At 41.4% G+C, this 12,674-nt stretch overlaps 1 protein-coding gene across 1 annotated transcript in view; it reads left to right on the top strand.

The window, feature by feature from the left end:
• Window positions 1-12,674, top strand: part of LOC102380368 (rab effector MyRIP) — a 222,778-nt gene that overhangs the window by 141,960 nt on the left and 68,144 nt on the right. Inside the window, 1 exon segment of the mRNA XM_025192653.1 lies at window positions 946-1,095. Within this exon segment, the coding sequence (XP_025048438.1) occupies window positions 946-1,095 (150 nt within the window).

Raw genomic sequence — 12,674 nt, 5'->3', positions numbered from 1 at the left:
GTCCCCCCCCGCGGACCCCCCTTCCGCTGCTTGCTCTCCCAGCCCCACCCCCCATGGCTGTCCCACCCACCCCAGCTCCTGGTTCTTTAAAACAACAAAAAAAGCCCCCACTCACCAGCTGCTGCAGCAGCCATCAGGGCTTCTAGGGGCTCATGGCAGAGCCCTCCGCACAGCACAGGGCAGTGGGAGGCAGCGGGGATCACCTCCTGCCCTGCCTGGCAGGAGCCAGTGAGTGTGGGGCTTTTTTTTAGAGAGCTGGGGCTGGGTGGGGCAGCCATGGGGAGTGGGGGCTGGCAGAGTGGGCAGCAGATGTGGCCTGTCCGATTTGGAGATTTGGCCAATTCAGCAGTGGCCAAATCTCTGAATCAGATTCAGCTGAATCAATTTGGGACAGTGATTCAAATCACCAAATCAAATCACTGTCCCCCAAATCAGCTGAATTCAAATCTGAAGTGAATACTAGCTGCTTTGTACAGACCTACAATTGTCTGTTACCGCATAGAATAGCTTCCCAGCTTTATCCGTTATTCCCATTATTCTATATACATTATTCTATGCTTCCTTATCAGCATTTATCCCTGCATTTATCTATTCTTATCTTAGAAAATGTGTGTTTTTAGGGAGAGAGAACAATGTGAGTATTGTTGGTAAGGTATAGATTTCTATATTTATTTAATTAAGCTCTGATTGCCTACTGGTATGATATGAGGATTTATTGCAGCATTGTTATGCACTTGCAAGTACAGTACCATGACTTCAAATGAGAAGAAAATAAGTGCCAGTAGTCCAAATCAAACTTGTATGAGCTGAAAAAGATGCAAAAGGAAACTCAAAGAATTTGTTGAGTGCAATGCAACTCACCTTGACACATAGTTAATGCAGCTTGTTCAAGATGGCTCAGATAGTCTTTTCTAATAACATTTTTTTTTTATTTTAACCCTCCAGATCATAAGAAAACAACAAAGCCAAGCTGTACAGGCTGAGGCTGCTTTTGAATGGCCACAGTCCAGGAGTAGTGGACTGGTATCTGCTGCTGTCTCAGATCAGAGCATGCTGACTTTCCCAGGGAGTCGCAGGGGATCCTTTGCATTATGGGTGAGTGATCAAACTCAGCCATCTACATTTTCTGCTGCAAGAAATTGGAAAGTTGAAATCCTGAATGATGAGGTTGTTGAATAAAGTGTTACATGGAAGAATGCCAGGAACAGATATTAAATCAAAACATCAAGGGGTGTTTTGCTAACTGTCGTGTGATGTTTGGAAGTGAGGGGGAAGGGTCAGATTTTATTCTCTCTCCTACCAGCATCTACTCCACTGATATCAATGGAATGAGATCAATTTAGCTAAGTAACAGATGTATGAGTGGCCCAGTAAAGGGAAAAACTGGACCAATGCTCATGTTCTGAATGTAGGCCTGTAGACTGCTTATTTACTTATTGTAGCACCAATTGTATTATAGGAGCTTTCCAGACATTCAAAGATGATGTGATTTAGTCCAGGATCTCATATTTTAAGGACAGACAGGCAAGCAAGGTCAGGTGTTAGAGACAAGAGAAAAGGATTTATTTTCGCTAACACCTGAATTCTGCTCCCACTTATGACAATGACTCTTCGGATATGTGCATGTGTTCCCAGGACCCAATCTATAATCATGTGGCTTACTTTAAGCCACAGGATCGTAAATCAGGAGCGGCTTGTGCATGTATTTTCTTGGTTCTGGGAGCCGTGCCAGGAGCCAGATCTAAGTAAGTAGGGGTGGGGAAAGGGAGAGGCAGGTGGGACTCAGGGTCCATGGGAAGAGGAGCTTGGTGGGACTGGGGGGTTGGTGCATCTACAGGGGGGGTTGGTGGGTCTGTAAGTGAGGTTGTCCGTTCTGGGGGTGGGAAATGGAGGTGGGGCAGGATCAGTGAGGCTAAAAATAGCCTGGTTAGGATTGGGGGCTGGAGGCGTAGGAAGAGCGCCAGCCCCAAGGCAATGCTGCTGGGCTTTCCCAGTCCTGGGGCTGTTCTCCAAATGTGTGCAGCTCTTTGGTAGATCAGGCTAATCTATTCCTGATCTAGCTTAGTTCATGTCCTCAGGTGAACTAGTTTAGATCAAGCTAGCCATGTTTTGCCCAGTATTACTTCCCCAAATGTCTGTACAGATCTCCACTTAGATCAACCTAAACCTAATTAAGTTGATCTAAGTGTAAATTCTGCATATCCCCTTGATGAACAGGAGCAAGCCACTTCACCTCTCCCCTTCATCTCACCTGTCCTAACTTTGAAGTGGAGGTAATAAAGTTTGCTAAGTCAAAGTGGTCTTGAATGCCTTTGTTAGCAAAGTTCTGCAGAGATGGAAAGCATAAAATGATTGTTTCTGAACCTTTACTACTCATCCCATTTCTCCTACAAAAGTCACAGTTCTATTGGCTTATTTGGCTGAAGCCCAATTCCCTGCTTGGGTCTAAGGCAACGGGTGCTCTTGGGGGAGCCAATAGGGGGTCTCCCATGTTGCACTCCTGCGCCTGGCATAAGTCAGAGCTGCTGAAAAGCATTTGTATCCTCCACCACTAGTGGAAGATTCCTGAGTGACCTTCAGCTAAAGGCTGAATCGATGTAATGCAGCTCTGCCATCTACCTGCTCAGTCTTTCCTTGCTTGCTGCCTCCTCCGACATGCCCCCTGCACCAAGACTGTTTTCTTGGTTTTATTTCATCAATATCCTTCCACTTTGCAGACATAGCAGACCAGGGATTGTTGCCGTTTCTTCATCATCCTCAGTCATCATAGCAAAGAGAATCGATTTTGTCCCTGGGTGATAAACATTCAGGGTTATTCCAGATCCTCACTGTGGCAGAGCAGAGTGATTCTCAACCAGGGTGCTGTGGCATGGCACCATGATTCACAAGATAAGCCCAGAGATTTCAAATAGAAATTCATAGTTGTGGTCTTTCAGAGTTCTCTGTAACAGAAAAACTGCTTTGTTATTTTCCTGTAGTCAAAGAGTGAAAACTAAAAGCAGGCATTTTCTGAGGGGCACCATGAATCTATCCAAGATTGCCTCTAATCTAGGAAGGTTGAGGACCACAGTTCTATAAGGTGAGCATAGACCAAACTCTCAAGTACTATCTAAAAATGAGTCCACTGACCAAGTGAATAAATCAGTCTTTTTCAATATCAGTCTTTTCCAATATTTATTTTGCCTCTTTCATAAGCCCATTAAAATCAATAGGTTTTGGGTTGTTTCCTCCAGCAGCTCCACCAGACACATACACAGTTGGATGCTACGTTTTCTTTTCTACACTATGAACCTCCTCCCTTGGCAGCAGGAGTACTTTCTCTTTGACCCCAGTTTTTATATAGAGCAGACTGACTTAATTAATTCCAGTGGAAACAAGATTTGATCCTTAGTGGATTTTCCCTTTAGCATATGGTTGAAGCATAGTTTGTTTTATTTTAATTTTATGAAACGTTATTTCTTGTGTTGTGAGGTGCTAATGCAAACTGAAACAATGGTCTTTTAATTTTTTTTCCTAGATGTCCAAACAAACTAAGTAAACACAGCTGTAAAATAGCAGCTAGGCCCCATATTATATTAAAGGGCTTTTTCTTCCTCCTTTTGCTTATTTCACAGACCAATGTGTTTAGCTCTTACTAGGGAGTTAAACAAAATCTGACAGGGCATAGTGTGAAGATAAAATCAACAGCAATAAGGGAAAAGATGTTAACATAAAATGCAATAATTTCTTTGGGCTGGATTTTTTTTCTCTTTAGATATTAAACTGAGATTAACTCAGAGATTAAATACAAACATACTAAATCATCTTGATATCTAACTATCAGGCATCTTTTTGTAGAACCACGGTAGTGACTGGGGAAAAAAATGGACTTTTCCATGGAGTCAGTGGAAGTTTTCCTTAGTGATGATAGGGTTACAGGCTAGTAAAATAATAAATGAGGCGTTTAAAGTTTTAATAGCAAATCAATGACTGCTGTTCCTCTGAATCCAGCAAGCATAAGGATGCACTCATCCAGCCTTGAAATTCTGTACTGAAACAGCAAACGCATTCACATCTTGTTTTATAATATATATCATATAGAATTTTCTTGGTTTAAATAGTACTAGGCTTGATGGAAAACTCTGAAAATGTGCATTTTAAAGATGGAATCATCATAACAGAGCTTCAAATCCTCTGAAGACATAAGTTTGTGTTTGATATTTGCATGTGGCCAGTGTCTTTTTGAGATTTTTTTTTCTTTTCTGTTCTATTCGAGTACTTAGAACCACATTTATAACTGTGGTATCCAAGTGCCTTCCAATAGCTCATTAAAACCAGCTTCACTAACATCTCATACATATTGTTTGTTCTCTCATCCCACCCAAATAGAAGTTTCTATAGTATACCATTTTCTTTTGTTAGGGTCTCTAGTTTTCTTTGTTTTGTTTTTGAATAAAACTGAAAGAGCGAGCCCTGTCCATCTGGCTTCTTTTGAAACTTCCATATGCCCCCAAATCAGGGTATAAGGCTAAAAACATTTGTTGGGGTTGCACTAAAACATTCATATTAAAACAGGTGTTGGGGCAGTTGTTTAATAGTGCAGCTTGATGTCAGCTAACTTGAATTAGTGGGTTGTTCTGGGGAAAAGTGTTGATTCAAGATGCTTCCCAGGTACTTAACGTGGGACAATAGGGTTGTCTATAGGACCTCAGGATAAAAGTCTTTGTCCCTAGAGAAATCCAAAGTCTTTTTTTAGCCTCCTTAGTTACAAATAGCCAAGATAACTCTGAAAGCATGCCAATGGGTAGGGACACAGGATACATTTACACTGAGGTAACTTCCTCCGGTTTTGTATGCCTGTGTACACCTGTGCCTGGAAAGGACAGTGTCAGCTCCCCCAAGATAACCACATACCGAAGGAGCTATCAAAGCACCTTGCTACTAGGTGGTAGAAGGGCCAGTGGTAGCCTGTTTGCATTAAGTAAATGACTACTCCAGAAAGCAATTTACTTGTGCTGTGGAAATACAACTTCTTACTGATGTACTTTTACTCCTGACTTTCTAAGAATTGCGTGACTTACACAAGTTGATGACTGTACATCAGGTATCCACTCCATATTTACCTCCAGTGTAAAGGCAAATTATACTGGTATCAATGTGGTAAGTGCTACACACTCTACATCTGTGGAGTCCATGTTTGCCTGTAGAGTAAGCAGAGAGCCATCAGTGCCCATGTTCTGAGCAACTGTTGTAAGACGGGAAAAAAGACTTGTCATATTTTGCACTCCATAGTCTAGCCATGAACAGCAGAGGAAATGGCTCATCTTGAAATGTAGACTTGAGAAGGCTGAATTGCATCAATTTCTACAGTGTTCACATTTGGGAAGGTTACCTTCCTCAGCTATAAATGCTGGAAACTTAATTGTCCTTTCCCTTAAATAAAAGCTTAAATTCTACAGAATTTGGCATGTAGGCCTTCATACTCACCATAGAAAGCTTCCAACTCACTACTAGTAAATGGATTTGTGAAACACTGAGTGAGGTAATGGGTATATTACAAACCAAACGGTCTCTAACCAGAATGAAAGAAGCCAGGAGTTTCTATCTCTTCAGTTATGCAGCTATCCCATACTGATCGTTGTCAGAGTCAGAACTGTGTACATCGCTAGTATCCTAATAAGTATTGTGTAGGCAGCACTACTCCCACTTAGGATATTCTTCACAGCCAGCCAAACAAATTACCAGCTGAAGTAAGCAGAAGCAGGTTAGATTAAATTAAAGAGGAGAATGTGAACATGGAAAGAAAAATACACAAAAAACAGGGAAGAGATAGCAAATATTTTTGTAACAGAAAACCAACAGATGATTGTATGTGCAAAATGTGTAGCCATACTATACAATGAACAATACACTGAATTTTTTTAGTAGAATAGACCTAGTCACATGTAGTTGCTTAGGCAGACATCTTGCAATAGTTATGACCTTTAAAATGTATACATATGTTATTGCATAGATTATTAGATATATCGCCAATATATATGCAGGAGGAAGTTGTAGTCATTTCAGATAACATTTTGTGTTCCCTGTTCTGGAATGCTGATTTTTCATGATAACCACTTATATATATGTCACCTATGCCTTCTGAAAAATACAACTGGGTTTTGCATGTCTTGCTTAACCTCCACAATTGTACAAAATTGCTTACTTTAAAAAAAAAAAATCTTAGTTTTACCAGCATTTTTTAGCTCTGATATTAATGATTTATGAGTCAAGCCTGAGCTGCATAAATCAAGGGCAGCAGGGTAAAGAGAGCAACCATGTGAAATAACTGGCTGGGGGTTTGTTTTAACCAAAATCTGTATGTCTCTGTATAAACAAAAGGAAAAGTGTAACTGAAATATTCTACTAATTGCTTAACTGCAGCATTTTGCTGTGATATTAGCTATAAAATACTTTATTTCTTCTGGAATTTCCTCAGGGTCCCTTGCCAGTGTTAAAATGCCAGTATAATGCTGAATTTTCTACTCCCCCATCTCATAAAAGGAGATGGATGGCACCATCTGTTTATCATTAGTATTAAATAGAACAATATACAGTGGCAGAGAGTGGGAACAAGGGAAAAATTCTGCCATATCCTTTCAATACATTCCTTTACTTTAAGTCCCTAACAGCTTATAGCAAGCGATTATAGCACATATTCTACTTGATACTGTAAACTTGATGGAGCACAGTCATCCCAATGTACTGTATATTAATATTCATATCCTGTACATCCAGGGTATTACTGGCCCTTGTTTTGCAGCTAAAAGAGGGCTTATGTAAACATAAATTAATTAATAATGTATTGTATTTAAAACAACTAAGAATGTAAGGGAGAAGAATTTCATGAAAATCTACATTATTGATGCAACCCAAGGGGAAACAGAAACTTACTAGTTAAGCTAATTATCTGAGAACTGTAGTGCCTGGAGAGCTATTTGCTGTATTTAGATATTCTGCTTAAAAATTAGAGGGGGTCAAAACCCTGAAGTACTGACTTATTGACATTCTTATTCAGGCAAAATCCCTATCAAAATCATTGGAAGTTGCAAGCATTCAATCCGTCTCCGTTTGTCCCATTCATTTTGCAGATGTTTCAAGGAGAGTGTAATGAAAAGTATCCTAGTTAGCAGTCATGAAACAGTATGGAAGCTACACAAAGCAAAGATAAGATTACACAGCAGAAAATTTGTGCTGGTTGATATCAATTTGTACCTGTTAACTACTTATAAATCATAACAGCTGATTGGCTGGGTCTCAGCTTTGCCCTGGTATGAGTGCTAACCCAGTCCCTCACTGAACCTATCCCAATTCAGTGAAACATGTGCAAGATTCACAAATGTTCATATACATCTATATATAGATATATATCTATTTCTATATCTATATATAGAGAGATAGATACACAAAATGTTGAATATGTGTGCACTTGTATATATATTTTTTTTTCTTTTTTTTTGTTCCTTTCTCTTTATTTCTTCTAATTTTTCACCCCCTACCCGTTCACTTCCAACATTTTTTTTTTATTCCAAGACTTTTTCTCCTCCCACTCGTGGCTCTGACTTGCTCCCTCTGGCTCCAGAGTGAAGGAAGCCACAGCCCCCATGGTAGTTACGTTCCACCCTCCACCCACTTCTCCCACCCCAGAGGAGGAATACAGTGCTGGCTCTTGTCCGTACCCCTGCTTGCCAAGTCACAGTTACGCAGCTCTGAAATGACATAATATCTTAACCGGACTGCTCTGAAATTGCTCTAACTTTGATAGCATAACATTCCACAGATTTAAAATGTTTTGAAGGTAACCTATAAAGGCAGCCTTATAGCAACCTATAAGTATTGCATGCTGCACAATCCTCTGCGTCTTTTGTATATGGTTAGCTGCCATGGTATATCAGTCAGTCATGCGGCTGTTAATAAGTGCAGTCTTTCCTTTCTCAACAGATGGATCCTGGATTTTTAAAAAGATTCATTATAGAAATGGGTTGACTTAAAAGGACTGGAGTTACAGTGGCTTTGGCAACAACGATGTTTTGAAGAGAGAAAAGTGTAGCAGTCAAGGAATGTTAAACATGCTTGCTTCCACTGTTGTTTTCTCTTAATTGTTGGTAGTTTTGCCCTATTATATTGAGAGAAGAAGTGAGTTAGTTGGGAGAGGGGATGTGGAACAGGATTGATTCACAAGGAAATAAAACTGATTTTCTTCTAAATAACTAGGATTATTTTTTCCTTCAGTTTCACAAAAAAATTGTGAATAAGACTAAATGTGCTGATGTGATCCTTTTAAAGTTGTTTGTATCATTTGGATTGTGATGCCATGCACAAAATGTTAAGGCTAGCCAGAACAATACTCTTGTTAGTTTTTACACCAACATTAGCATGTACAATGCTTTACAAGAATGCAAGGAAATAATTTTTTCTCAAAGACCTGAAAGAAAGAGATGAGGGCCTCACCTAGAATCATGTCTGGGCAGGCCTCAAATAAACAGCACAACAGTTAATGACAGTAAGCCATGATCACTTGGCTTAGAGGGTGAGAGGAAGTGAGAGAGCAATATGACCTAAGAAAAGATCATCGCTCTATACGGAACATTGTTTTCCAAAGAAAACAGATTGTATTTTGTGCTTTTATGTATTCACTGTTTTTTTGAAGAAAAGCCTTAGGATTCTGATTTCAACTTTAGAACTCATAAAAACATAGAACTGGAAGGGAACTGCAAAATCATCAAGTTTGGTTCGCTGCTGCAAGCAGGAAGTTATTGGGCTCAGATTAGATAGTATTGTCCCCAACAGTACTATCTTACAGCAAAGTTAATGATCTTACTGCACCCTATTAGTGGTGACACTTTACTGTGGAGCTAATTAGTCTACTCTGCAGTAAAGAGCACATGTAGATTTACCCAGTGGATGTGTCTATACATGCAATCAATGTTCATGAAAAAACTCCAAAGCTTATTACTCCAGAGTTCTTTGTTCCTGGGTGCGTTACTTGAATGTGAGCTTGGGAGTAAAAAACTCCAGAGTACATTGCTCCAGAGTTTATTCATGAGCAGTAAATTGAGTCCATTGTAGTAGCCCCAGCTGGCAGCAGCCCAGGACTGCTCCAACCAGGCTCAGTGTGCTGTAGAGGGGCTGGCTGGGGCACAAGGATTTTTCAGTGCAGGGCTAGCCAGCAGGCAGCCCTCACAGTGAAGCACCCTCGTACCCCAGCCCGCCAAGCAGCATCTACATGTGTGCTGCTGCATATGACAAACCTTGTATTTATGAGTACTAGCCTGCTCTGGAGTTTATTAGTTTCATGAGTCCTACGAGCCTGCTCTTGAGTTTTTTAGTTTCATGCGTCCTAACATGTATAGATGTGGAGATGTTTACTGCAGAGCTAATTAGGTGGCTCTTCAGCACCTGTCTTGTGTAGATGCATCCAGTGTGATTGTGATGTAGGATGGACAGATGGGACATTTCAGGAGATCAGAACTGGAAGTCAAAGGTTTTAAATCCATACTATGAATAGCAAACAAGCTAATGAAAGGAGAATACTTATATTCAGTAGACAAACATTTTCTTGAAAAAAGTGCGCATGTACATGGTATGTCAGAATTAGTCTTGGTATAAAGTATTCCAGACATTCCAGACTAGTTCAAAACCCCAGTGATGTTAGTGAGCACAGCTGAATTGAACTAGCTCTGTATTTGACCTTAAAGTTTTTAGGGGTCCAGTTTATTCAGTTGTAAAATAGGTGTAATATATTCATCGCAAGAAAAGCCTCATCAGTTATAATTTAGCGCTCATCTTCAAATGAAAGTCATTATGAAAAGGCTAATGATTACTACATTATTTTTTTCTTTAACCACATTGACAAAAATATAGATACCAAAAGACGTGGAAAGCTAATCAATAATGGACCTAGGTGGAAAAGTTTGTTAGAAACAGTTTTTCATCACAAAAAGCTGTCTTAACAGAACTGAAACCTTTTTTATAAAATTATATTAATTTTGATAAGAATTCCCTAATGGAAAATTTTGAAAAGTTGTATCAGAGTTCTGTTTTAGTTTTTAGTCACGGGTTTCTAGTTTCAAATCTTTTGTATTTCATGACATGCCATTGGTGGTAGGCACAATTTGCTTTAAAGTACTAATGTCGAAGCTTTGCTACAAAACCAACAGCAAATCATTTTCTAGATCAAAATAAGTTTCCATGAGCCTTAGAGGTGTGCAAAGTGGGCAGTATTTGATTCGAATTCAGATTCGGCCCGATTTGGGGAAGAGTGATTTGATTCGCTGATTCAGATCACTGTCCCAATTCGATTCGGCCAAATCTGAATCTGAAGATTCGATTCTGATTTGGAGAATCAGCAATTCAGCCATAGACACAGCTTTATAAGTTTTTTCTACATACCTCAAAGTATCAAGCATGGCTTGTGAACGCTGAGATGGTGGGGTAGATGGAGCGTCCCACAGGAGCGTGGCGGGGGCGGGGCCTGCATGCTTGGCAGCGGACCTAGAAGTGGACCAGACATACTTCCGGTCCACTTCCAGGGCCACCAAGCACATGGGGGACCCCCCCATCCATCTCTGGCTCAGTGATCGATCACGGAGGGAGCCCAGGTGCCCCCCCAGACCCAGGAGGCACCAGTCGCTGAGCCAGGGGAGGGAGGGGTCCCCTGCACACTCCACAGTGGACCTGGAAGTGGACCGGAAGTACTTCTGGTCCACTTCCAGGTCCACCACCAAGTGCGTGGTGGACCCCCCTGCGCTCCCATGGAACACTCCATCTGCCCCATCATCTCAGCATTCACCAGCTGTGCCTGGTAGCTTGAGGTATGTAGAAAAAACATATAAAGCTGTGTCTATGGCCAAATTGTTGAATCTCTCCAAATCGAGTCGGAGGCTTCTGATTCAATTTGGAGAGATTAATGGGTCTCCTGATTTGATTCGGATTCAGAGATTTGGCCACCCAATTGGGCCAAATCTCCTCCAAATCAAATCAGAGACCGAAGCTTTGCACAGCCCTAATGAGTGTGTCTATCCAAGACACTACGGTGCCATAGCAATGCGCTATGGCACTGTACCATCTATTGGCAAAAACTGTGACACCACCGCTATGTTGCTGTAGCAATACACTCCCTCATTATAGCACATTGCTATGGTGACATAGCAGCCAAAAATAACCAGGCACAGCCATCGTGGTGCAGTACAGGCTGCTACTGTGCTGTCTTTTATTACTTTCATAAAGAAATACTAAATGGTGCAGTAACAACACTGCCATAGCAACACATGTCGATGTGCCGAATTAGTATTAGGTAGCAGGTGCCTCCCAAGATTATTATAATATTATAATGTATTTCAGTTATTATATTATGTCATTATGACATAATACACAGTTACCTCGACATGCATTAAAATAGTTAAAAAGTAACAAATGTTCCTATCCTGCGTACAGGACCTCCACCTGACACAGGAGGTACACGGTCCCACTAGGGGGAATGCCTTACTGGACCTGGTATTGGCAACGGGGGATGATATGGTAGGGGACCTACAGATAGGTAGTCACCTGGGGGACTAAATAATAGAATTCATCATAAGATGTCAAGTGGGTAAGGTAACTAGTAGGGTGAAAGTGCTAGACTTTAGGAAAGCTGATTTCAAGGAGCTCAGGAGATTAGTCAAGAACGCACTGCAGAGTAGGAGTTTTGAAGAGATGGGAGCCCAGGAAGGGTGTCTGTATCTTAAGGAAATGATCCTTTGGGCACAGAGGGAGACGATCCTGATGCGAGGAAAAAGAGGGAAAGGGGCCAGGAGGCTTCCTTGGCTGACCAGAGAAATCCAGGGCAGCCTGCGGACTAAAAGGGGAGCATATAAAAAGTGGAAACGGAGGAGAGATCACCAAAGACGAATATACCTCCTCTGCTCGTGCTTGTAGGGAGGCAGTTAGACGGGCCAAAGCTACCATGGAGCTGAGGATGGCATCCCAAGTAAAGGACAATAAAAAATTGTTTTTTAGATATATAGGGAGCAAAAGGAAGGCCCAGGGAGGAATAGGACCCCTACTAAATGGGCAGAAGCAATTGGTGACGGACAGGGGGGACAAGGCTGAACTCCTCAACGAGTTCTTTGCCTCAATGTTCCTAAGAGAGGGGCACGACAAGTCTCTCACTGGGATTGTAGAGAGGCAGCAGCAAGGCGCCAGACTACCATGCGTAGACCCTGAGATGGTGCAGAGTCACTTGGAGGAACTGGATGCCTTTAAGTCGGCAGGCCTGGATGAGCTCCATCCAAGGGTACTGAAGGCACTGGCTAATGTCATTGCACAACCACTGGCAAGAATATTTGAGCACTCGTGGTGCACGGACCAGGTCCTGGAGGACTGGAAAAAGGCCAATGTGATCCCTATTTTCAAGAAGGGGAGGAAGGAGGATCCAGGCAACTATAGGCCAGTCAGTCTCACCTCCATCCTTGGCCAAGTCATTGAAAAGATTATTAAGGCTCATATATGTGAGAGTCCAGCAGGAAAAATTATGCTGAGGGGAAACCAGCATGGGTTCGTAGCAGGTAGATCATGCCTAACTAATCTAGTCTCTTTTTATGACCAGGTTACAAAACACCTGGATGCAGGAGTAGGGGTAGACATAATTTACTTAGACTTCAGGAAGGCCTTCGATA

The sequence above is a fragment of the Alligator sinensis genome, unplaced genomic scaffold (genome assembly GCF_000455745.1).
Source record: "Alligator sinensis unplaced genomic scaffold, ASM45574v1 scaffold485_1, whole genome shotgun sequence".
Taxonomy (NCBI): Eukaryota; Metazoa; Chordata; order Crocodylia; family Alligatoridae; genus Alligator; species Alligator sinensis.
Note: the sequence above shows the minus strand (reverse complement) of the source record. Positions and strands in the feature narration are given on the sequence as shown.